Source organism: Simochromis diagramma, unplaced genomic scaffold (assembly GCF_900408965.1).
Source record: "Simochromis diagramma unplaced genomic scaffold, fSimDia1.1 OVJJ01000107.1, whole genome shotgun sequence".
Taxonomy (NCBI): domain Eukaryota; kingdom Metazoa; phylum Chordata; class Actinopteri; order Cichliformes; family Cichlidae; genus Simochromis; species Simochromis diagramma.
In genome coordinates this window covers 8,338,884-8,360,935 of record NW_024387209.1, presented here as the reverse complement: position 1 = coordinate 8,360,935, position 22,052 = coordinate 8,338,884, and the positions used below count along the sequence as shown (strand labels likewise).

Below are 22,052 nucleotides of genomic sequence, written 5' to 3'. Positions count from 1 at the left end.
AAATATTAAAGAAAACTTGACACTTTATGCATGATGTCTGTAATTTTGACCCTTAAAAGATGCTTCAAGTTGTAACATTGGTCCACAAATCATAAGACAATAAGCATTACAATATCTAGTGACCTAAACAGAGCTTTGACTTTGGTCATATTCTTAGAGGTAGTTGTATTTTTATGGGGGGTTTTCGGTGTTCATTTCAGTATAAATGATTTGTTTTCAGCTGCAGGTGTTTCCTCAGACTTCAGTCAGTCTGTGTAAAAAGTGACTTGAACTCACACAGCGTTACTTTCTTCATTGTTCTTGTGTATTGGATGCTTTTTTTCACGAGATGTTTCCCTATCCAGTTTATCTTCTTATATCTTCCCTACCGTCTTCCTTCTTCTTCCTGGTCTGATCGGATGTAGACTATTTGACAGTGACTCTAATTTGATTTACCTCTCTCTCTGCTCTCTCGCCTCCTCCATTTCCTCATCTGCTCTGCTGCCGAAGCTCATCCGAGAAGTCGTTTGCATGGAGATCCGCAGGTATGACTTCTTTTGTTTAACCTTTAACATTATGTAATAAATAAAAGATACAAAATGGTAATATAAAGTGTTGGCATGAAGGCTACATGAAGGCAAAAAGCTTCAGTGATGCTCAGTGGAGTTTTATTCCATGCCTGCGGTACTTTCATTTAAATGGTAAATGCTGTAGTTTCAGATAGGATGAAGTGTATATGATTAGGCTGCTGAAAGAACTTTGTTTTTTAACATGAGAAAGCTATAATAGCCTCCAAAAGGCTGAACATTGCCAGAATGCAGCACCAGCCGGTCAAGCAAAGCAAAGCAATGTTTCTGCCAGTATATATACTGTATGTATAAAAGCTTTGAATTGGATCCATTTACTATTCTGTCACAGATCCCTTTCCTCAGATTTCCATCCCATTCTTCACTGTCATCTTTCCCCTGAAATAAAAGACGTGGTATAAAAAGAACTGATGCAGAGATGATGCTGTTGATTTGCCATACCTGTGTTTTTCAATGCGTGTGAATCTATGTGTGTGAAGTACGTGCATTAATGCCAGAGTCTTTGCATGTTTTTAATTGTACAACAGGCGGAGAGTCTCAGGGCGGAGCCACAGAGGGGTCTGGATGTCCTGGTCGTCACCTGGAAGCAGAGGAGGGACTCTTCCTGCCGGAGCCGGACCGAGCATCCCTACATGGCAGTGAGGGTCTGTTAAATATACTCAGCACACGGTTTAAACGATGCTTTAGGAAGGGACTAAAGTTCATGATGTTGAGTGCAGATTCTGGAAAACACCAGCATTTTTAGTTTAGTCTGCAGCCATGCAGCAAAATAAGTACACCCTCTTGTAATCTTACATACTGGGACAAAGCAAAATCTTCTGGTCCTAAAATGATTTATATTAACAACATCACCCCTTGATTCAATAGCTTATCGAACCACCTTTAGCAGCAGTAACTTGAATATATCTCTCATATTCTTGTGGAGGAATTTTTGTCCAAATTCGGTCATCGCAACACCTTCGTTCTTTTCTCTTTCAATCATTCTGTTGTAGATTTGCTGATATGTTTGGGGTCATTGTGCTGTTGCATGACCCAGTTTAAGCCAAGCTTTAGCTGTTGGACAGATGGCCTCTAGAATACTTTGGTATACAAAGGAGTTCATGGTCTGCTCTGTCACTGCGGGATACGCTTTCCTGTGGCTGCAAAACAACGGGATTTCATCCAGCATGCAATATCATCTGAAAAGGATCTGATGGGTACCATCTTTATTTTTGGATGTTGATGAGCCCAAAACACACTGCCAATGCAGTAACACAAAATGCAACACTATCAGTCATGGATTGGCCTCCCAGAGCATGGACCTCAACATTATTGAAGCAGTGTGGGATCATGTTGACAGAGAACAGAACAAAAGGCAGAAACATCCAAAGAAGAGCTTTGAATGTCCTTCAAGAAGCCTGGAGAACTATTCCTGAAGACTACTTGAAGAAATGACAAGAAATGAGGGGTGGCTCAAGGCTTTTTTACAGTACTAAGTTTTAAGGAATGTCTCTACCATACAAGCATGTAGCATCCTTCAGCTTCACAGTCAGATCCACCCCTCTCTCATCAAGTCTAAACACCAGATGCTGAGGGAGCCAAAGCTCAGCCCGAGGCTTCACAGCAGCATTTTACCAACCAGTGAATATAAGTCCACAATTCTGAACCCACACTGGACAATCTGATCACATTTAAGAGATGCCAAAGGCCCCACACTGTTTCAGATGAGTCTAAAATACCCAGAACCTGATATCCGCCTCCGCTCTGCTGTCTGAGTTTTATTTTTTATAGTCTGCCATGTTTGGCGGAAATGTTTCCCACGTATTCACTTGTGGGAGCTTTGCATTACAGCCACAGCCTGCCTAATGTCCAACAGTGGTTGGACATTAGGCATCTTCACTGGAGTGTTTGACACTTTGGTCCATCAAGCTACCTCAGAAGCTTGTGTTAAACCACAAAAAAGTTGGACGGCCAGCAAAGCGAAGCAGTGGGTGCAGCTGTGAATTCTTATATGTGCAGAACACTTGCTGGTTTTATTCATGTTTTTAAAGCACGACGCAGAAAAAGACTCGGCCTCCTTCTCCCTCCACATTTATTATCGGTACCATTAGTAAATATGTAACATCTGAGTAGCGATTTGTAATGTTTAAAACAAACTTGCCTTTGGTCTTATTTATATTGCATACAGCTGGAGTGCACTGGAAGTATAAAAATATCACCCACGCTTCCTCCTCCTGGTGCTACAGGAGAAAGTAGGCCAGTAGATTGTTCCAGGAACGGCTTAATGCAGATGTCCGTCTGTATGTATTTATACGCATAATATCTTTTTAACAAGTTGAAAGCCGAGTGAGATAATATGCAAATCAGTAAACCGCAGTGACTGATGTCGGGGTGGCTGTGGTTTGATCACACCACGTTCTGCTTTAATGTGTCACAAGAAGCACTGAGGCCTCTTATTGTGCTTTCCTTCCAGGCTCAGGAGGTCACTCAGTCCAGATGACCTCGTATTCTGACAGCGGCTACCAGGACAGCAGTGTCAGTTACTACAGCAACCAGAACGTAGTGCGTTCGGAGCCCCGAGCATCAATATCCAGAAGCCCAAGAGCAGAGGGTCAAGCTTCTGGGCAGGTAGGCCTGATCTCCAAAGGGTTACATCACAAGTCACTAACCTTAGAAAGAAAAGCTCAGGGTAAGATTTTACCTCTGTGTCCATTTAGCTTTTCAGCCACATTTAGTAAGATTAAGAGCACAAAGGTGAAAACCACAAATACAAATGTGTAAAAATGTCTTAAACCAATACTTTAGATCCATCCCTTACTGTGGAGAACATAAATGTTAGTGCTTTGCCAGTTCATAAAGGGTACTACCAGAGTCAGTCCTGTATGATTACAAAATGTATGTGCCACCTTTACAGGCTATGTGACACATTTAATTAACGAGCTACTTTCAACCACAACCATGAATCGGTATGCATAGTCACAGCTATGATTTTTACACTCATAGAGAAATGTAGCCACAGTTATAAAAGTGCAAAAATATCTATGTTAGATCGCAGATGCAAAGCAGGAGAGACATTTTCTCTCGGTGCAGTAGCGTACCAATGAACTCAGCACAAACTACAACAATGTGTTGAGCTCACAATGTCCTCAACACATTTTCATTTGTTTTCCAGTTTTCCATTGGGCTCATGCCTCAAAACTAGCTGCAAAGCTGATGAATGACCTCCTTCTAGCTGACATGAAATACAGAAGTGTCCTCCTCAGTCATGCTAGTTAATGGACAAGCGCTAAACTGTTGTTAACCAAATAATTAAAGTGAGCTTGCAGTAGCTTATCAGCGATGTAGGTGTTCACGTTTTTCTTACCAAATGTTATGAATTAAAGTAACTTGGAGTTGAGTGATATCAGGAGAACTCAGCTGAGGGGGCACAGTGACCTTTGTGCCGACGCTGCTGTTGTAGTTCGGGAACGTTTGAAAATAGAGCACGACTGTGACTGCCTGTTTTTGTAATTAGATCCTGTCTCTATTAATGTTTCAAAAAGTCCCTATATGTAAGGTATTTATTATGCTTAATTATTTTAAGAATAATATTAACTCATGATTAAATTCATCTTAATGCATTTAATCATGAGTTATTATTAATCTCTGGCTTTCTTCTACAGTGTGTATTTTGTCTCTCTCCCCTCACCCCCAACGAGTCACAGCAAATTTGTTTCTTCCTGTTAAAGGGGAGTTTTTCCTTCCCACCAAGTGCTTACTCATAGGGAGTCATCTCATTGTTTGGGTTGTTTCCGTATTATTGTAAAGTGCCTTAAGATGACTTGATTAATGAGATGATAAGATGATGATTTGGCCCTATATAAATCAAACTGAAGTGAACTTGATTGATTAGAGGCTCTTTACTCTAGCAAAAATTACACCAAGTAAATCCAGTGTCAATTTTTTTAGTGTGTTAACTGGAAAGATTGTAAAACTCGGACGAGGGCTGTTTTCAGGGAACTCATTAAAGGCAACATTAACTATAGTTCGGTGAAAGAAGTATTTGCCCTCTTCTTCATTTCTTGGTTTTTTGCATATTCGTACCACATTTGCTTCCCCTTCTAAAATCATTAATTGTGATTAATGATTAGAATCACTTAAACAGAACCCGCATGACAAAGTAAAGCAAGCTAAAAGATCTCAAAAAAACCACACGTCATGGTACGATCAAAGTTACTCACATCTATATGTGTTATTTGCATTTCCCAAAAAACTTTGTAAACTTTTGGCGCGGGTGAGGTGCCCAAGGCAGCACCGCTGCCCGTTGAGAGTAAGAGCGATACGCGTTTTCACGTCAAAAAGCCGTCATAAATAAGTCTCCAGTAAAACCAGAAAAAGTCGCCAGATTTGTCGCTAGTCGCTTTTTAGAAAAAAAAAAGTCGCTAAGGGGGTCTGAAAACTCGCTAAATATAGCGATAAAGTCGCTAAGTTGGCGACAACACGGTGAATTCCAGCTGCTAGCGAATCATCGAGTAACACGATCAAAGCTCCAGCGCAGGTAATTGAACCTCATGAGGAGAAATATTATTCAGGTTTCCCACATTTGAATGGTTTTCAGAGCGTTGCCACCCGAAAAATATGTATTTCTTTGCTCTAAGTAATAATATTCTTAAAGTAATGACAGCTGGTTGAGGCTCGGTAATTACTGTCATGAGCAACGAAGAACATCAGCTAAACCCTTCAAATCAAAACCACTTCTACCTTGAAATGTCTCAGGCTCAAACATTATCAGCTCCTTTCTTTGTGGCTAATAATTATACGCACTTAGAATGAGAGTAGGAATGACAGATAATGGTGAGCCTGTTTGAATTTTCTCCTGATTTATTCCAAACCCAGCAGCCTCACTGGATGGGCTTACATGTCTCCGCTCTTAATTTCCCTTCGAGGCGTTCGAGGCTGCGATGGATTAAGGCGGCACAGATCGGCATCCAGTTGGCTGAGTCTGTAATTAGGAGACATTCTATATTTCATAAATGAGGAGAAGAAGAGAAAAGGGAAAATGTTTGTCACCATAAATCAGGAAAATTCTGTCAAGTCTTCCCTAAAAAGTGACGCTCAGTCTGAAGTGTAATGAATTAGGACGTTTTCCCAGAGGCAAGCACGTTCAGCTTCTTGGACAAATGAAAAAGATAACGATGCTCTTCATCAGACGTGATGAAGTGCTGTCTGAGAGTGTGGCATTACTCCTAATTGGCGAGTATATTTGCAAATGGGAGAGGCGCAGTGTGCAGAATTTAATGTTCATTTGTCAGGTATTTATTTAGAAAACCAAAATGCTGAAGTGATTAATTGACCAACACTGTTACGGGTATTATACTTGACATTTTTCGTCACAGAGGAGCAAAGAATCAAGTGAATGTTAATTAGAAATGAATAAAATGCTATTAAATGTCATTTAATAATGATGCAGGCAGGACTACTGGAATATTTATTTAATTTCAATTATCCAAAATAAGAATACGGATTTTCAGTGTTTTTAATTGTTTCGTTTCTCTGCACCCTTCCAAGCACATCACTGAACATGATGCACATTTTAAACAGCACATAAGGGCAATTTAATGGTTTTTGCACAAACGTAATGACCTGTGAGATGCAAAGGGCACTTTAGGAAGGTGTAATAAAACTTCATGCCTCATTATCAGATGAATAAAATGTCACACTCTACTCTCTGGAAGGGTAAACTGTAATATTTCTTCTCCTCTTGGTTTCCCAGGCCTCCAGCCGGGTGTTACGGAGGATGGCCTCTCTTCCCCTCCAGGAGCCAGTCTCCTGGCTGCGGCACCGCCGGCACAGTCTCACCTTCCCGCATCTCCCTGCGAACATCCCAAGGCAGCACGTATGACTCGCCCATCCTGTCTGAGCCCAAACCGCTGGCCGCTGTTTTCCCAGGCACTACCATGCCGCCCTCCTGCCCGTCGCCGACCTCCCCGACTGAGGGCACCCAGGGTAGAGGGGGTGGTGCAGGTGGAATTGTAGGAGGAGTCGGACTAGGAGGAGGCGAAAGAGGAGGAGGAGGAGGAAGTGGAGGACGTCTGGGGTCCTCCCTTTCCTTGATCGAGGGGAGGGGTTCAATGGGGTCACCGCTGCGCTCAGGAATGACGGCGGTGCCGCAGCACTACGGCTCCACCCTCCCCAGGCAGAGCCAGCCGCTGGCGTACGGCGCCGATCCATACGGCCTGTACCAGAGGAGCGCTCTGCCCCGCCCAGACAGCCTCATAGGTCAGTGTGACACCCAGCTAATAACGGTCATGCTCATCGGTACCTGAGGAAATCAGTCCCCAGAAAAAGGATGAGATTGTCAACAGTCTTTCTAATGTGCCTCCACCTTAAAAACAGATTATTAGCTTTCCTGATGAGATTTAGATGCAGCGAGTTGTCAAAGATTAGCTTTAAGACTTGAGACAGGAGAAAACGGCTATGTCGATTGATTCTAAAGTTCAGCGATTACATGTTTTATCTTGCTTGTTTTATCCACATAAAGGTCATAATGTTACAGAGGGTTATCTGTCTGCAGACAGCAGTCTCCACTCATTTCTCGGATTAAATCAACTCATCAGAGTCTGTTTCCTGAGCTGCCAGATGCGTCACGTTGTCTCGTTTCCCTTCTTGGAGTGTACGTACCTCAAACTGCCAAAAAGCAACAAGATTTTCTATTTTTGAAGCTGTTCTAAGCAGTATTTATAGTCCTATATTAAAACATTAGCTCCATTCTTACCTTTATTTACATTTTCCATTTGCTCCCTAAAATCAGAAATATTTATAGCAGATGCACACATTGCATTCAACAGCTTTTTAAGGTTTCTACCAGTGTAGTTGTTTCTGCAAAAACTACAACTGTTATCTTAGCAGTTCTGGTTTTTGAATTAGCAGGCTAATAAATGTATCATATTAGCCTCCTGTAGCCATTAGCCGTTTTACAAAAATAACAGCTTGAAAAATAATCAGAGATGTTTTGAAAAAAGGAAATAACTACTACTGTTTCAACGTTTCAGCCGGTAATTATCTACTTATGTCACAAACTGCAGATTGAAGCCCGCTAAATCATTATTTGAAGACTTCTAAACAACGTTAACTATGATTCAGTGCTTATTTGCTGATTTGGTTTTAACTTTTTGGATGGTTTTGAAATTTTTCTATTCTTTTTCTTTTTGTTCACCCAGGTCCTGGCAATCAGGACAATCAAGATATTATAAAAAGCAATAAAAATCAGAGCGTATAATGTAAAACATAACTGGTCCACTTGCAGTTAAGTCCGTGTGACTTTACAGAACAACTTGGAAACAAAGGGCTCTTTCATGCTTCAGCAAATCCAGTCCCAACTAAAAAAAAAAAGGTTTTAAAATAAAGCCAATTATTAAAAAGCATGATCTAGATCAAAGTCCTTCTTTGTTTCAGTTCTCAGAGGGAAACTAGGTCAAATAAGGCATTAAATTCGTAGTCTTAAATTCGACATAGTAAAACCATCACAACCAGGAAATGTTCATGAATAGCTTGATTCTCTTTCAGAGCTGCAGAGGCTGATAAAAATCTCAGGTGTGAAACTGTGTAAACGAACCTCTGGGATCACTGCAGCCTACGGTCTGATATTGCATTCCAAACGTACTGAGTGGAAAGGCGCAGCTTCTCCTTTCCTCCTCCATCTCTTGAGTCAGTAATGTAGCCGGTAGAGAGGTCAGTCTCTGGCCTGGAGGGCTGCTGGAGAAACGTTAAGTTTCCCTTGAGAAAATGGCTGCACTGCAGCGGGAGGCGGACTGATTGTGCGCTCTCCTCGCTGTAAATAAACAAAGCCACGCTCCACAGCCTCGACACCATTTCCTCTGTTGATTTAATAACCTTTCCTTGGTCTGGGGAAAGTTGACTGAGCAGCGCTGATTTAATATTGTAGCACACAACATTTGTGCTCTCTGCAGATGTTTCCTGCGTCTTTGTCAAGCGTCCAGAATCATTAATCGAAGCTCACGTTGAACAAAATAAGTTTGAGGCAAAGTGCAAGCTCGGCAGGTGATGTTATCTCCTATCCAGGCTTGGGGAGCTCATTTCATGTTTTTTTTTCTTTTCTTTTCTTTTCTTCAGTCAAATTATCTTCCGGCACTGGCAGATAATGCTGCTGGGTTCGATAACATTTTATTTGATGCACGCTAGTATGAAAAATAAGGAGTGCAATGTCGTCTGGGAAGGATCTCACTTGTAGCAGGTAGTTCTGAAAGTCTTTTAATTTTAATCTTGTTGGCGGCTGTGATTGATGTGCGGCAGGTTAAAGGAAAACAAGCCAGAGACGGAGCCAATGCTTAAAAAACACACTGCGCACGATCGCAGGGCTTCCATTTTCTCTCTCACGTGCCGTTCAGCAAAATGATGGCTGAGCGAGGAAACCGCGTTACTATCAATCGGTCTGAATATGAAGCAGAAGAAAGAAGCAGCAAGGGGTTGCAGTGCAGCAGGTCGACAGTGATTTATATTGCATGTAACACTCATAGAGGAGTGTTTGACCAGAAGGCTGCTGGATGCTAAGAACCTTGACTTCTGTTTGTTATGAACTGTGGTCTCACTACCATCAGTCTGCACATGCCCAGTGGGAGCATATCCAGCAGGGGGCTTGTGCAAGAAAAACTTTGGAGAGCAGTCCATACCTGATTTAAATTTTGCCCATGTCAGTTTCAAGTTGACCTTCTCCTGCACATCTGGACCATTTTCAGTTCCACTGCTATTTTTAGATGGGTTTTTTTTTTTTTTAGATGTCCTGTTATACTTGCGCCTATTACACTTTGACAGCAAGCATTAACGTCTTCATTAGAACATAAAAAAACAGGGCATGAGCTGAGCTGAAACAAACAATCAAAAACTAGGAATTTTGGGGAGACGTGGAACAAGGAAAAGATATTACTTCGTGGGAGGATGCAACAAAGGACAAGTTAATACAGACACAATAGATAGACACAGGGTGATTAGGGAAGTGGAGACACAGGAGAACTAAATCACAGGAGAAAAGACAAAGGAAGCAAAACTAAAAGCAAAGCACCAAGAACACTGACTCTCAAAGTAAAACAGCAAGTGTGATAACAGGAAATGCAGAAACACAAATTAACTAACAGTGCGTTCCTGAGTAAATCTGAATTTCCAAGTTCCCATTGTGAAACGCGCAAAGTCCCTCTAACTCAGATTTCCCACTCAGAAAGACGAAGCAGCCACAGCAACCCCGAGTTAACAATGCAAGATGGTGCCACTGAATATAAACAGAGGTAAAACTTAAACTTTTATCCTGTAACGTCACTGTTGTTCATTTATGTTTCACTCAATAAGCTATATGCAGAGCACTGACCAGGCTCTAGTCATGAATGTGTTTAAGTGCAAAAGAATATATATATCGTGCTCTACTGCTAGTGATACCTGAATGGTTCTACCTTGCTAAGGAACCAAATCAAATCCTGTTTTTTCTCACGTTTTCAAGAGCACGCTAACTCCCAACATCTGAGTTCTGAGGTATCTGTAACGCAGCATAAACACGGGAGCCTAGACACAAGAGGATTAAACAATGAGGGAGGAATAAACTCTAAAGCAACCAGGAGCAAGTAGTAGCACTAAATACACCAAAACATACATGAAGTAAATGTAAACCCTTTACAAACCACAGCCCAAACAGATGATTCAAATAAACTAAACAAAAATACTGGACCCAGTGTATCTGCTGTGGGCACTGGATATGCAATGTTTGTCACAATCGAGATTCTTAAACTTGACTTTTGTTTTTGGCCAAACCTGCAGGGAGGCAAATGCGGCAAATGGTCCAAATAGCAACCGATGATTATGTTGGTATCTGCAAAAAAACCTCACAATGGTGTGCACGACAGTGTAGATATTTTACTTCAGACAACTCATAATGTTACAGCCGAAGTCCATCCATGACGATGATGTCAGGAGTACAGGCTCCTGGTATTGCTTCTCAGCTGACATCCTAACCCTTTAACTCTTTCCCCCTTAAATGTCTACTAGAAGTAACCCGTGTTTCTCTTTTCTGAACTGAGTGGTTTCCATATTTCAGGCACAAAAGAACAAACTTTCCAGAACAAAACGACTGCGTGTGCGTTAGAAGTTAGTGAGGGTGATCTCTGCCTATACAGCTTACCAGGGCTACCCTTGAAAAATCCTGGAACCTGTTCTAATCTTTATTGATTTATACTGAGATGTCAAAACTAGTCATTGACGGTACAGGGGAGGTCGTCACGTGCAGTCTTTATGGGGGTTTCGAATCGGGTTCAATGAAAACTGCTTATTTGTAGCTGCTGAACCAGCTCTCATCACCATTTGTGATCCTCTATAGAGAATTCAGGTCATTTGGAAACAGAGCTTGATGTTTGATCACACCTCATATCTTAGCAGCTATTACTGCTACTATTCCCATTACCAGTTTTTACACATACGCACAGAGAAGCCCACTCAGATTCAGATTCTCACCTGGTTTTATTGTCATCACAGATTTTCAAAAGTAAGAAGTTGGTGAAAATGTTTTAGCAGATCACAATTAATAAGACACCATATTTTAGATATATGCAAATGCAAAAATATAAGAACATACGTCTGGCAATTAATTAATTAATAAACAGTCATACTTTGTCCAGGAAAATAGCTCATGTGAGTTCTTACAGGCCTGGAACAGGTTGCGGTTAAGGTTGTGAGCGCCTTTGATGAACCGTTGGCTGGGCAGTGCATCAGTGCTCGTACATCTTCTGGAAGAAAGGAAACTCACTTCCCATAATAGGCTCTGCCTCCCTCACCACTCTCTTTGAGATGATTTAAGATACTGTGGTTATAGATGGATGGACATGGTCACATGATACTTAGGAGTCCAAAGTATGCCAAGAAAGTATCCCCCACACATTACACCACCAGCAGAACTGCCGATATAAGGGAGGACAAATCCACACTTCTAGGTTGTTCCATCTGAATGTTGCAGGGGGATTTGAGACTCAAGTTGTAACTTCACTTTCTTCACAGGAGTGGCACCTAGAGTGGTCTTTGTGCCTCTGTAGCCCAAGGTTCGGGATTTTGTGCATTTAAAGATGCTTCTCTGCAGACCTTGGTTATAATAAGTGGTTTTCCGAGTTACTATTGTCATCAGCATGAAGCAGTCTGCCCATTGTCCTCTGATCTCTGGCATCAGCAAGGCATGTTCACCTAGAGAACTGCTGCTTACTGGATATTTTCTCCTTTTCAGACCAGCCTATGTAAACGCTAGAGATGGTTGTGTGAGAAAATCCCAGTAGGTCAGCAGTTTCTATAACACTCTGACCTATAACCATGCCACGTTCAAAGTCACTTAGATCACCTTTCTGCTCAGTTTGAACTTCTAAGACTGGGAAGTCTACATAACAGATTTGAGCTTGTTAAATGTGGGCCTGGAAAGAAGCTGAAACTAAACTGAACCATTTCTAGGTGGATAGAAAGATGACGCTTCTACCTTTGTTTCGTCATCTCAAGCTGCTCTGATGTCTGGCAGCTCACCGTGTATTTATATATTTTTAAGCAGTGAGTACTTTTCAGTGTGAGTACACACCACAGAGCCTTTGTTAGAACGAACTACAGTCCACTCTTGAGTCACCGCAGCTCCGCTCCAGCTCGGTCTCACCTAACGAGAGACTGGCGAACACACGGGCCTCCAGGTGAGTTCAGTTTGTCTAATGAGGTGCTAGGAGTGGATTTGCAGTCAGGGTGAGTTTGCAAGTCTGTCATTCATGCATGCCGCCGTGATTATTTTTATTATTAATTATAGCTCAGTGTGTCAGTTTTGACATCTTCATTGTGCTTATTCTGAAAATGAGATAAAACGGAGAACAGAAGTTGGCCCGTTTGCCTGATAAATAACCTGCTTGTGTTTAATATGTCATTTAGTCGGAACCTTTAAAAATAGAGTAAAACTGGTGAAATGTCAACACATTTAGTGCCACTAAACATTTCCTTTTGTTTTATGCGAACTGTGGGAACTGTGAAGCTTTGAGGGATGAAATTAGTTTGACCACTCATCAAAATTAGCAGCTACTGTCAGTCTACAGAGTTAATAACAACACTAAGTGGATGATGAGAAGCTGACTGACTTTCTGTTGAGAGCCAACCTTTTGACTTTGTGCCTCTCCGATTGGTTGAGACAGCCGAGGCTGGCTGAGAAACTTGAGAAGGGATTATTTCTGTACTGCTGCCAGGCTGTTCAATGAGCCTGGCTTACAGCTGCCTTTGAGGCGTCTTTGGAGCACATTTCAGACCCAAAAGTGGCTTTAAACTAGACGTGTTTGACTCTGTCGCCGGGGCCGTGGTGATGTTGAAGGACGTGAGCTTTGTATTCTGGAAACGTTAGGACGCAGCCGCTCCTTGCCTGTTAACTGGTTATCGACAGCTTCCTCCCTGCACGAGGCCGGTGGAGGATTTACTGTCGGAGAAGCGCTGCTGATGCTGCAGCAGCGACACAGATTTATGCCTCGTCCTGCCCTCTGCCACTTTACTAAGCCGCTCCCACTGACCCATATAGGGGAGTTTCTATCACAAAGCCCCATGGAGCATCAGCATGTGATTATCAGCTGACTGCACTGGAAGGCTTTATTGTACTAGTCTTCATATGTTTTCTTCTGCACTGTTTTTGTGTGCATCAGCTCGAGCATATGTGTCAAGAATATGAATATGCATTTGTGCATCTTGTGTGTTGTGCTATTGTTGTGTTTGTGCATGTGTGAAAACAGGATGGAAGGATTTCTTGTGCGTTATGTCTGTGTGTGGGTAGGAGGCAGAATCAGTGAACTAAATAAAATGCCTTCTATTCTCTAGCTGACTGGTTTTCATCCTGCAGTGCTGCTAAGTGGCCTAATACGTCGCCTAAGTCCTTATTCCCGGTTATCCTGCAGATCCAGCGTAATCCCAGATTACACGAGAGAGATAAGCAATAGATGGATATACAAGATTAGGCTATTACTGATCAGTGAAACTCGTGGCTTAGGTACTGAAACCCGGTGTGCCTCCAAAACACGAATGCAACTGCAGGATGAGCTGGGTTTTTTGTTTGTTTTTTTGTGGAAATAATTTTTTCAATAAGCGCTGTCATTATTATGCTTCAGATTTTTAAGTTTTGGTCTTCCCAGATCTCTTTTTGATTGAAAACAGAAAAATAGATACAGGAAGGATCTGTTTTCATGTAACAAGGATTGATCCGCAATGTCTGATTTAGCATAATTAGCTAAAAGTCATACATGGACAGATATCTAAAGACAGCAGATGAAATAGTGTAAAACCATATATGGATAATGTAAATGTGTAAATTGTTCAAATAGATACTAAATGTAATAGGTAGGTAGGTAAATGGCTGATATTGTAGAAATTTGTAGTAACTTAAAAATGTGGTTTAAAGCCGTGAATAAGCATTTTAGCTAAAATTATTGGGTAAGGTGGCTGAAATTGGGTTTAGAAGTAGCATAAAAATGTATAAAATTGTTTAAAATGATTGGATAAATGATTTTAAAAGCTCAACGTAAAAGATTGTTTGAAATGGTAATTAAAAGTTGTCGATAGATGGCTGAAATTTTAGTGAATTAGAAATTTTGTGCTAAATGCATGTAAAGACAACAAAACACTAAATGTAAAGCTGCAGGCTTTTCATTTAAAGATACTCCAATATTCCTTACCTCACATCATCTCATGTCTCATTTTATTTATTCAAAATGACTTCCGCGTTATTCTTGCGTTGCCAGTGCAGACTTCTCCCTTGCAACATCGTCACCATTTTTTCTGCTTCTCCTGGAATTGAATGTATTTGTCCTAAATTAGAGAGATGAGAGCATGGTGGTATGCAGGCTGCACAAGCCTGTGGGTTCAGATTCAGTCTGATTCACACATATACAGCTGTGGTAAGAATAAAATAGGTAGGTGTGCACGTTTAATTAATCTGATGGTAATTTTGGGTACAGATGTATTTTTTTGTGAAAGATAAGAACATTTCTACTAAAATATTAATGAATGAATCCCAGTTATCCCAGGCCTAGTGGCAAATCTGCAACAAAATGGCTAAAAAAAGAAAAAAAACATCCTTGAGCTGTTACTACATTACTTTAAGATGTGGCAGCTGAAGAAGGCTTCACAAGCTGCTGAATCAAGTTTCCACGGGACTGGAGACTTTAAAGGTTTTAGATTAGTGTGTGAAAGTGTGTCTAAGAGTGCTTAAATGGTTGGGATATCGAAAAGTAGTCTGAGTAACTGACAGAAACGGCTGTAAACCGCTGACACCAGTTTACTAGCTTAAACCTTAATGGATAAAAAGATAAATTCGGTTTCAGAGAAATTGTTACATTATTCACCAGATAAGCGGGTTGAGGACGGAATTATTCAGATTCTATTTTGGTTTCTAGTTATAACAATGCAAACCAGCCTTGACATTGACAGTTTAGCTGTAATAAATTATACACAGGACACAGTCGTCTTTATATTATTAATAGTATAGTAATCTCCAGTTTAGGAGCCGCTGCAGTGCTCGATGTTTGATAAAAGCCTTTGCGAACCCCTTGAAACCTGATTCTGTGTCGTTCTAGCACATTTCATACATTTGGTAGCTTTAGCATCCTCTAACCTGAAGGTCACACTCTTTATGGGCCATTGAAGAGCCCTCGAGTACGACCCCGAGGTCCAGATTGAACAGGGCTTTTTTTTCATTTTTTCATTTTCTTTCAGAAATACATCCAGCCATGTGAGATCAGAGCGCCCATCTCTTTCACTAGGACATTTATGTAAATTGAGAGAGGCAAACTGCAGAAGTAAATGGCTCCTTCATCACCAGCTTTAAGTGCAAATTGTGTGCTTCAGCTGTTGGACTGATCCGCCGAGGCTGCCCCCCTCATGCCCTAAAGCTTCTTTATAATTGGAGCACTCTTTGAACTGATCTGCTCTGAGATTGGAGGATGGAAAAACCCTCTGCTTTACTTGTTTGACTTGCTGCTGTCTGAGCCTGCAGCACGGTTTGAATGACCAGAGTCTTCATGCATTTTATAGGCGCAACAACAGTTTCTGGTGACTTAAAATACAGAGTATTGAACAGTATGGATTGGCACGGTCTCACAAGTTGATGACAAGCATGCGAGCCAGATAATGAGGCGATTTCATGTGTGACCATGATAGGCTGGTGTCATGCAGCTCTGGGCTTCTTTTTTCTTTCTTAGATATTAGACATTGTGTTTTCTTGCACATTTTTCAGTATTTCTGCACACAGTACATGTGAAGTAGCTCAAGTGACATGAGCACCGTGAGGTGTACCATCAGAACATGGTACACTGAGGCCATAAAGGGTCAGCAACAACACTCAGGTAGACTGTGGTGATTAAACTGTTACGGCCGAGACCGTTTTAGACGAGGGACAGGACTCAAATGCAGGACGCCGAACAGCACGTAAGTAGATTTTAAGAATAATGTTTAATGACTCCACAAATATTCATAAACAAAAGGTGAGTTAGACAAGTACGACGTTCCACCACTGAATCTAAGTAACAATCTGGTCCGGGTCAGAGGGGACAGCTATTCCGGGGATTGGACTGGAAAGCGAGTCACATTAGATCCAGGAAAAGGTCGGGGTCACTGTAACAGAGTGCAGATGTTCAGATACGGATAAGGAGACATATGAATATGTTGTTGGTTCAGAATCCTCCTTCGTACTGCGTACTTGCCACAGGTGGTCGGAGATGACGTAGAGGGATGAGTAGTCCGGGTGTGTAATCCAAAAACTCCTGGCGTGGAGGCAGAGAGGCAGGTAGGTGATTCGGGTAATAGCCTGTGGGACTGCCAGATGGTCCAATATCCAAGTTGGAGCTCTTCGGCAGGGATTGGCAGTTAGGTGTAGCTAAGAGAGAGGCGCACAAAAAACAAACATACAGTGAGGCAAGGTGATTCACAAAATACATAGGGAATCATGGTGGCCTGCACTGACTGATGTTAGCAGAGAATCTGGCGAAGAGAGATTGAGTACGCTGGCCTTATGAGTCCCCGGCTAAATTACCCACAGGTGTAAGCGATCAGCAAAAACACTGAGGCCCCTCCCAAGGGTGGAGACGCCAGCTCGGAGGGAGACACAGTGGCACACACCCGGACCATGACATAAACGATGCTCAGTTTCAGAATCAGAATAAGAATCAGAAAGGGGTTTATTGCCAAATGTTGAGCAGGTTTACAACATTAGGAAATTGCTGCGGTGCTTCAGTGCAAACATAGTGTCATAAATAGCACTTAAATAGACATGAAAAAAATAAAAGTAGGAATAAGAATTAAAAGTGCTACGTAGAAAGATATGTGCATGAGATATACATGAGATATATACATGAGAATAAGAATTAAGAGTGCTACGTAGAAAGATATATACATGAGTGCAGGTGGTGATCAGTGCCAAACATGGAATGATGCAGTGACACAGCGTAGGGTCATGTGTTTGTATTAAGTATGCCAAGAAAATATCCCCCACACAATTACCCCACTAGCAGCCTGAACCCTTCATAGAAGGCAGGATGCTTTACTGCTTTTTACACCAAATTGTGATGCTACCATCCAAATGTTGCAGCAGAAATTGAAAATCATCAGACTGGGCAGTATTTTTACAATCATCTACTATCCAGTTTTGGTGAGCCAGTGTGAATCCTCAGTTTCCTGTGCTCCATGCGGTCTTCTGTTGCTGTAGAACAGGGGTGTCCAACTGCAGTCCTCGAGAGCTACTGTCCTGCAGCTGTTAGATGCATCCTTGTTCCGACAGAATGGCTTATTACTGGGCCTTTGCCAAACTTGATGGCATGCTGAAGTGGTAATCCAACCCTTTGATTCAACTGTGTTGGAGTCGGGATGCATCTAAAAGCTGCAGGAAAGTAGCTCTCGAGGACTGGAGTTGGACACACCTGGTGTAGAAGATGCTCTTCTGCATATCTTGGTTGTATCGAGTGGTTATTTGAGTTACTGTTGCCTTCAGTATGAAGCAGTCTGGTCATCGTCCTCTGAGCTCTGACGTCAACAAGAGATTTTCTCCCAGAGAACTGCTTCTCGCCGGATGTTTTGTTTGTTGTAAACTTTAGAGATGGTTGTGTGGTGGAAATCCCAGTAAGTCAGCAGTTACTGAAATATTCAGACCAACCATCGTACCACATTCAAAGTTGCTTAAATCACCTTTATTCACCATAAAGGGTGACTTGACCATATTTGCATGCCTAAATAAGTTGCTGCCATATGATTGGCTGAGAAGACTTTAGCATTAATGAGCAGTTGTACCTAACAAAGTTGCCGGTAACACTATTAGGATGTCTCCTCATCCTCTGTGAGTGTAGTATGGAGGAGGCCACCTCAGTTTTTTCAGAGGCAAAATGCTTAAACAGGGTAAAGTCTCAAAAACATTTTTATGTTTACTGTGGTGTAAATAACATTTATTTAAAAGCTTAATTGTCTACTTGCAGGGCTCCACAGCTCATACGCCGGTCACAGCGGGCAAATTGATCCAGAGCTGAGGGCGGCGTTGTCTCCAGACTGCCACATGACGCCTGTTTTCGACGAGCGCTCCTTCCACAGCCCCCTGTACCACAGCCCCACCCACGACCCACAGGGCTCCCTCTACAGGACAAACACAGGTACTGCACATCAGCAGAAGTTACTTTGACTTGTTTATAAGGAAATATTTCTGCTAGCTGCATGTGACAGTTGGTTATTTAAATAAAATTAACAAATTTTATGTCCTAATAAATCAAATTTATGTTTTACTGTGAATTATCAATACATTTCAGCACTAAATCTAACTGGAAATCAAAAGGAAGTAAATGCTAACTGCCCCAGAAAATCTGTATCATATCCGTAGCAGTGCTGGTGGTGGTATTGGGTTGTGGTAGCAGTCTTTTTGAAATGAGAGAGTTACTCAGACGACCCAGTTTTTATTTTTTCTTGTTTCCCCAGGTTGAGATGGAGCTCAGTTTCACATCTGGTTAGAAATTATTCCTTTAAAATCTGTGGCGGAAATCGTGGTTTACAGGCACAGGAACTGTTATTACCATCGCTCCCCGAGGTCAAACTTTAATTAGGCTGAAACCTTTCATGTACTCGGCAGCTTCTTAATTGAAGTCTTTGCTGAATGATTTAAGGCTGAAAGCTCTGTAGAGTTTGATAGTGGAGGATCTAAGGAGCCATTTTAGTTTTGTTTAGTCAAGATTTAAACAGGTTTGGCCTGAGACTCGTCTCCCTGCCTGCTGAAGCACTTAATGTAGAATATTACTTTCTCTTTTATGTGACCTTGGAGGCATTTTGACGATATAAACTGCCTCCAGAAACACATCCTTGATCGCGAATGAAAGAAAGCACAGATTAAATTTCCTAATTTCCTTAGGAATGGGGACTCTCCCTCGGACCACAAGCCATTGCAACACGCTGCCGTACCAAAGAAGCAGCTATGGGCTGAGCTCTGCAGCTGTATACGTCGACTCCTTCAGGGTTCCCGGCGAGCCCGTCTACTCACACAGGCACTCTGGACTGGTGGACCAGGTGGTCACCCGAACCCCGTCCATCGAGAGCATCCATAAGGACCCCAGGTACTCAAAGTCTCCAACCACCAGTTCTTCTCAGTACAATACAGTTTAATTAGCATGTATACTGGTGTATTAATGTGAGAGAGCTTGCCACAGTCTTTATTTTGGGGGGGTTTAGGCTGTCTCTGTGTTGTCTGCAGGCCTCTGTTGGGGCCTCGCCATCTGCTGCAGGACTTCTTTTTCATCTCTTGGCCGTAGATTTTTTGTTTTTGGAGTCTGGCTGTTTGAGCTCGCTGAATTAATTTGGCCCTCGTTTTTGCTGATGATGAGCAATATAAACACACAAATCACTCAAACTTTTACACAGTGATGTAGGTGGTCACAGAGTGGGTATTCAATTTATTCAAATTCTGTTACTTGACAAAGAGAGTGTTTATTTTTACAAAATTGCTAAAACCCATAGTAGATGCTTCTGCTCAGTCATCCTAGTTTGTTTGCTTATTTGCTGATCTACTTGTTAAATATCAGGCAATCAAAAGGATAAATCCTCTGAAAATAGAAAATAGCTAAACATTTAAAAAAAATGTCAGAAGTGTTATAATGAATCCAAGATGCTACAAAACAGCACAAATAAACCAAAAATGGCTGAGCGTAGAAGGTGAGCCACCCTTATGGAGACTTTTCTCTCTGTTTCCCATCAGGGAGTTTGCTTGGCGTGACCCCGAGCTGCCCGAGGTCATCCACATGCTGCAGCATCACTTCCCCTCTGTCCAAGCCAACGCCGCCGCCTACCTGCAGCACCTGTGCTACGGAGACAACAGGGTCAAGGTGGAGGTAAGGTGATGATACATGCTGGGCAGTCTGTCTGGGTAAAAATAACCAGACAAACGTCACAGATATGACTCAGTCGCTGCTGCCGTGTCTAAAGGTTTCAAAAACAGCTGTGCTGAGACCTAATTAATGTTGATCCTGTCCAAAAAACATCAGGAAGAACCCATTAAGAGTTCCAGTCAGGGACAGGACAAGCTATTTAAACAGGATTAAAGGGATTTCATTGTATACGGTGCAGAAAGAATTATATCTTAATCCATTGAAATACTAGCAAGTCTAATCACCCGTTAATTTTAAAACATCAATTTAATAGAGTAAAAGCTGGTTCCAGTTTGCAAACATGAACACTGATGCTTTTCTCTGCACAGTGATCCACACCTTTTATGCTGCACATCGACATTATTAAAGTTAGCAAAACAGAACACTCTAAAACTAAAAGAGGTAAAATAAAACTAAGTGTTCCCCAGAAGTGCCAGCAGAATGAGCATGTTTAGTAAGACTGACATTCCTATATGACAGTGACAGGCAGCTGTCTCAAAAAGTGTTTGGATTATCCAGAGTGCAGTTTTTGAGGGGAGGGTTAGAGGAGATGCATCTACAGGACAAACAGTCAAATCAGAAACTGACTTTCAGCGGTCTTCATCCCTTGACAGCAGAGGTGACACTGTTGTTGGGCGGGGGGAGGGGAGGGGGATCAGGAAACATCTGTTCAAAATCCCACAGTTATGAAGTGCACAGTTTGCTTTCTTTGCAAGTAATGGTGCAGCTGCTGGGACGGGCTGATAGAGAGGAACAGACACTCTCTTGAGTGGAAGAGTGAAAGGATCCTGCCTAACCTGACGGCCCTTCTCTGCATCATTCAGTTAGAACTTCTGCTTCACTGCTGTAAAATATGTTAGTCGTGTCATTATCGCATATTTATAAACTCTAAACTTCAGTCAGATCAGTCTGCTGCTGATCTCAGTAATTGTAACGCCTCCTTCCCTGTGCAGGGAAGTACTGATGCGGGTAAAAAGCAGTATAATAATAAATATGCTAACAGGCTTCAGAGTATACAGGGAGTGCAGAATTATTAGGCAAATGAGTATTTTGTCCACATCATCCTCTTCATGCATGTTGTCTTACTCCAAGCTGTATAGGCCCGAAAGCCTACTACCAATTAAGCATATTAGGTGATGTGCATCTCTGTAATTAGAAGGGGTGTGGTCTAATGACATCAACACCCTATATCAGGTGTGCATAATTATTAGGCAACGTCCTTTCCTTTGGCAAAATGGGTCAAAAGAAGGACTTGACAGGCTCAGAAAAGTCAAAAATAGTGAGATATCTTGCAGAGGGATGCAGCAGTCTCAAAATTGCAAAGCTTCTGAAGCGTGATCATCGAACAATCAAGCGTTTCATTCAAAATAGTCAACAGGGTCGCAAGAAGCGTGTGGAAAAACCAAGGCGCAAAATAACTGCCCATGAACTGAGAAAAGTCAAGCGTGCAGCTGCCAAGATGCCACTTGCCACCAGTTTGGCCATATTTCAGAGCTGCAACATCACTGGAGTGCCCAAAAGCACAAGGTGTGCAATACTCAGAGACATGGCCAAGGTAAGAAAGGCTGAAAGACGACCACCACTGAACAAGACACACAAGCTGAAACGTCAAGACTGGGCCAAGAAATATCTCAAGACTGGTTTTTCTAAGGTTTTATGGACTGATGAAATGAGAGTGAGTCTTGATGGGCCAGATGGATGGGCCCGTGGCTGGATTGGTAAAGGGCAGAGAGCTCCAGTCCGACTCAGACGCCAGCAAGGTGGAAGTGGAGTACTGGTTTGGGCTGGTATCATCAAAGATGAGCTTGTGGGGCCTTTTCGGGTTGAGGATGGAGTCAAGCTCAACTCCCAGTCCTACTGCCAGTTTCTGGAAGACACCTTCTTCAAGCAGTGGTACAGGAAGAAGTCTGCATCCTTCAAGAAAAACATGATTTTCATGCAGGACAATGCTCCATCACACGCGTCCAAGTACTCCACAGCGTGGCTGGCAAGAAAGGGTATAAAAGAAGAAAAACTAATGACATGGCCACCTTGTTCACCTGATCTGAACCCCATTGAGAACCTGTGGTCCGTCATCAAATGTGAGATTTACAAG

At 42.1% G+C, this 22,052-nt stretch overlaps 2 protein-coding genes across 8 annotated transcripts in view; both read left to right on the top strand.

Annotated features, from left to right (window-relative positions):
• Positions 1-6,453, top strand: part of LOC120746062 (plakophilin-4-like) — a 37,056-nt gene extending 30,603 nt beyond the window's left edge. For 3 of the 5 annotated variants that reach the window (XM_040051280.1, XM_040051281.1, XM_040051277.1), the window contains 4 exons: positions 486-524; positions 1,094-1,210; positions 3,019-3,173; positions 6,298-6,453. In XM_040051280.1, the coding sequence (XP_039907214.1) occupies positions 486-524; positions 1,094-1,210; positions 3,019-3,173; positions 6,298-6,426 (440 nt within the window). In that variant the 3' untranslated portion in view covers positions 6,427-6,453. The remainder of the gene's footprint in view (positions 1-485; positions 525-1,093; positions 1,211-3,018; positions 3,174-6,297) is intronic. The other 2 variants (XM_040051279.1, XM_040051278.1) reach the window with 2 other exon arrangements.
• Positions 6,450-22,052, top strand: part of LOC120746059 (plakophilin-4-like) — a 41,019-nt gene continuing 25,416 nt past the window's right edge. Inside the window, exons 1-4 of one of the 3 annotated variants that reach the window (XM_040051266.1) lie at positions 6,450-6,803; positions 18,032-18,202; positions 18,949-19,150; positions 19,789-19,921. In XM_040051266.1, the coding sequence (XP_039907200.1) occupies positions 6,482-6,803; positions 18,032-18,202; positions 18,949-19,150; positions 19,789-19,921 (828 nt within the window). In that variant the 5' untranslated portion in view covers positions 6,450-6,481. Of the gene's footprint in view, positions 12,291-18,031; positions 18,203-18,948; positions 19,151-19,788; positions 19,922-22,052 lie in introns of all 3 variants that reach the window. The other 2 variants (XM_040051268.1, XM_040051267.1) reach the window with 2 other exon arrangements.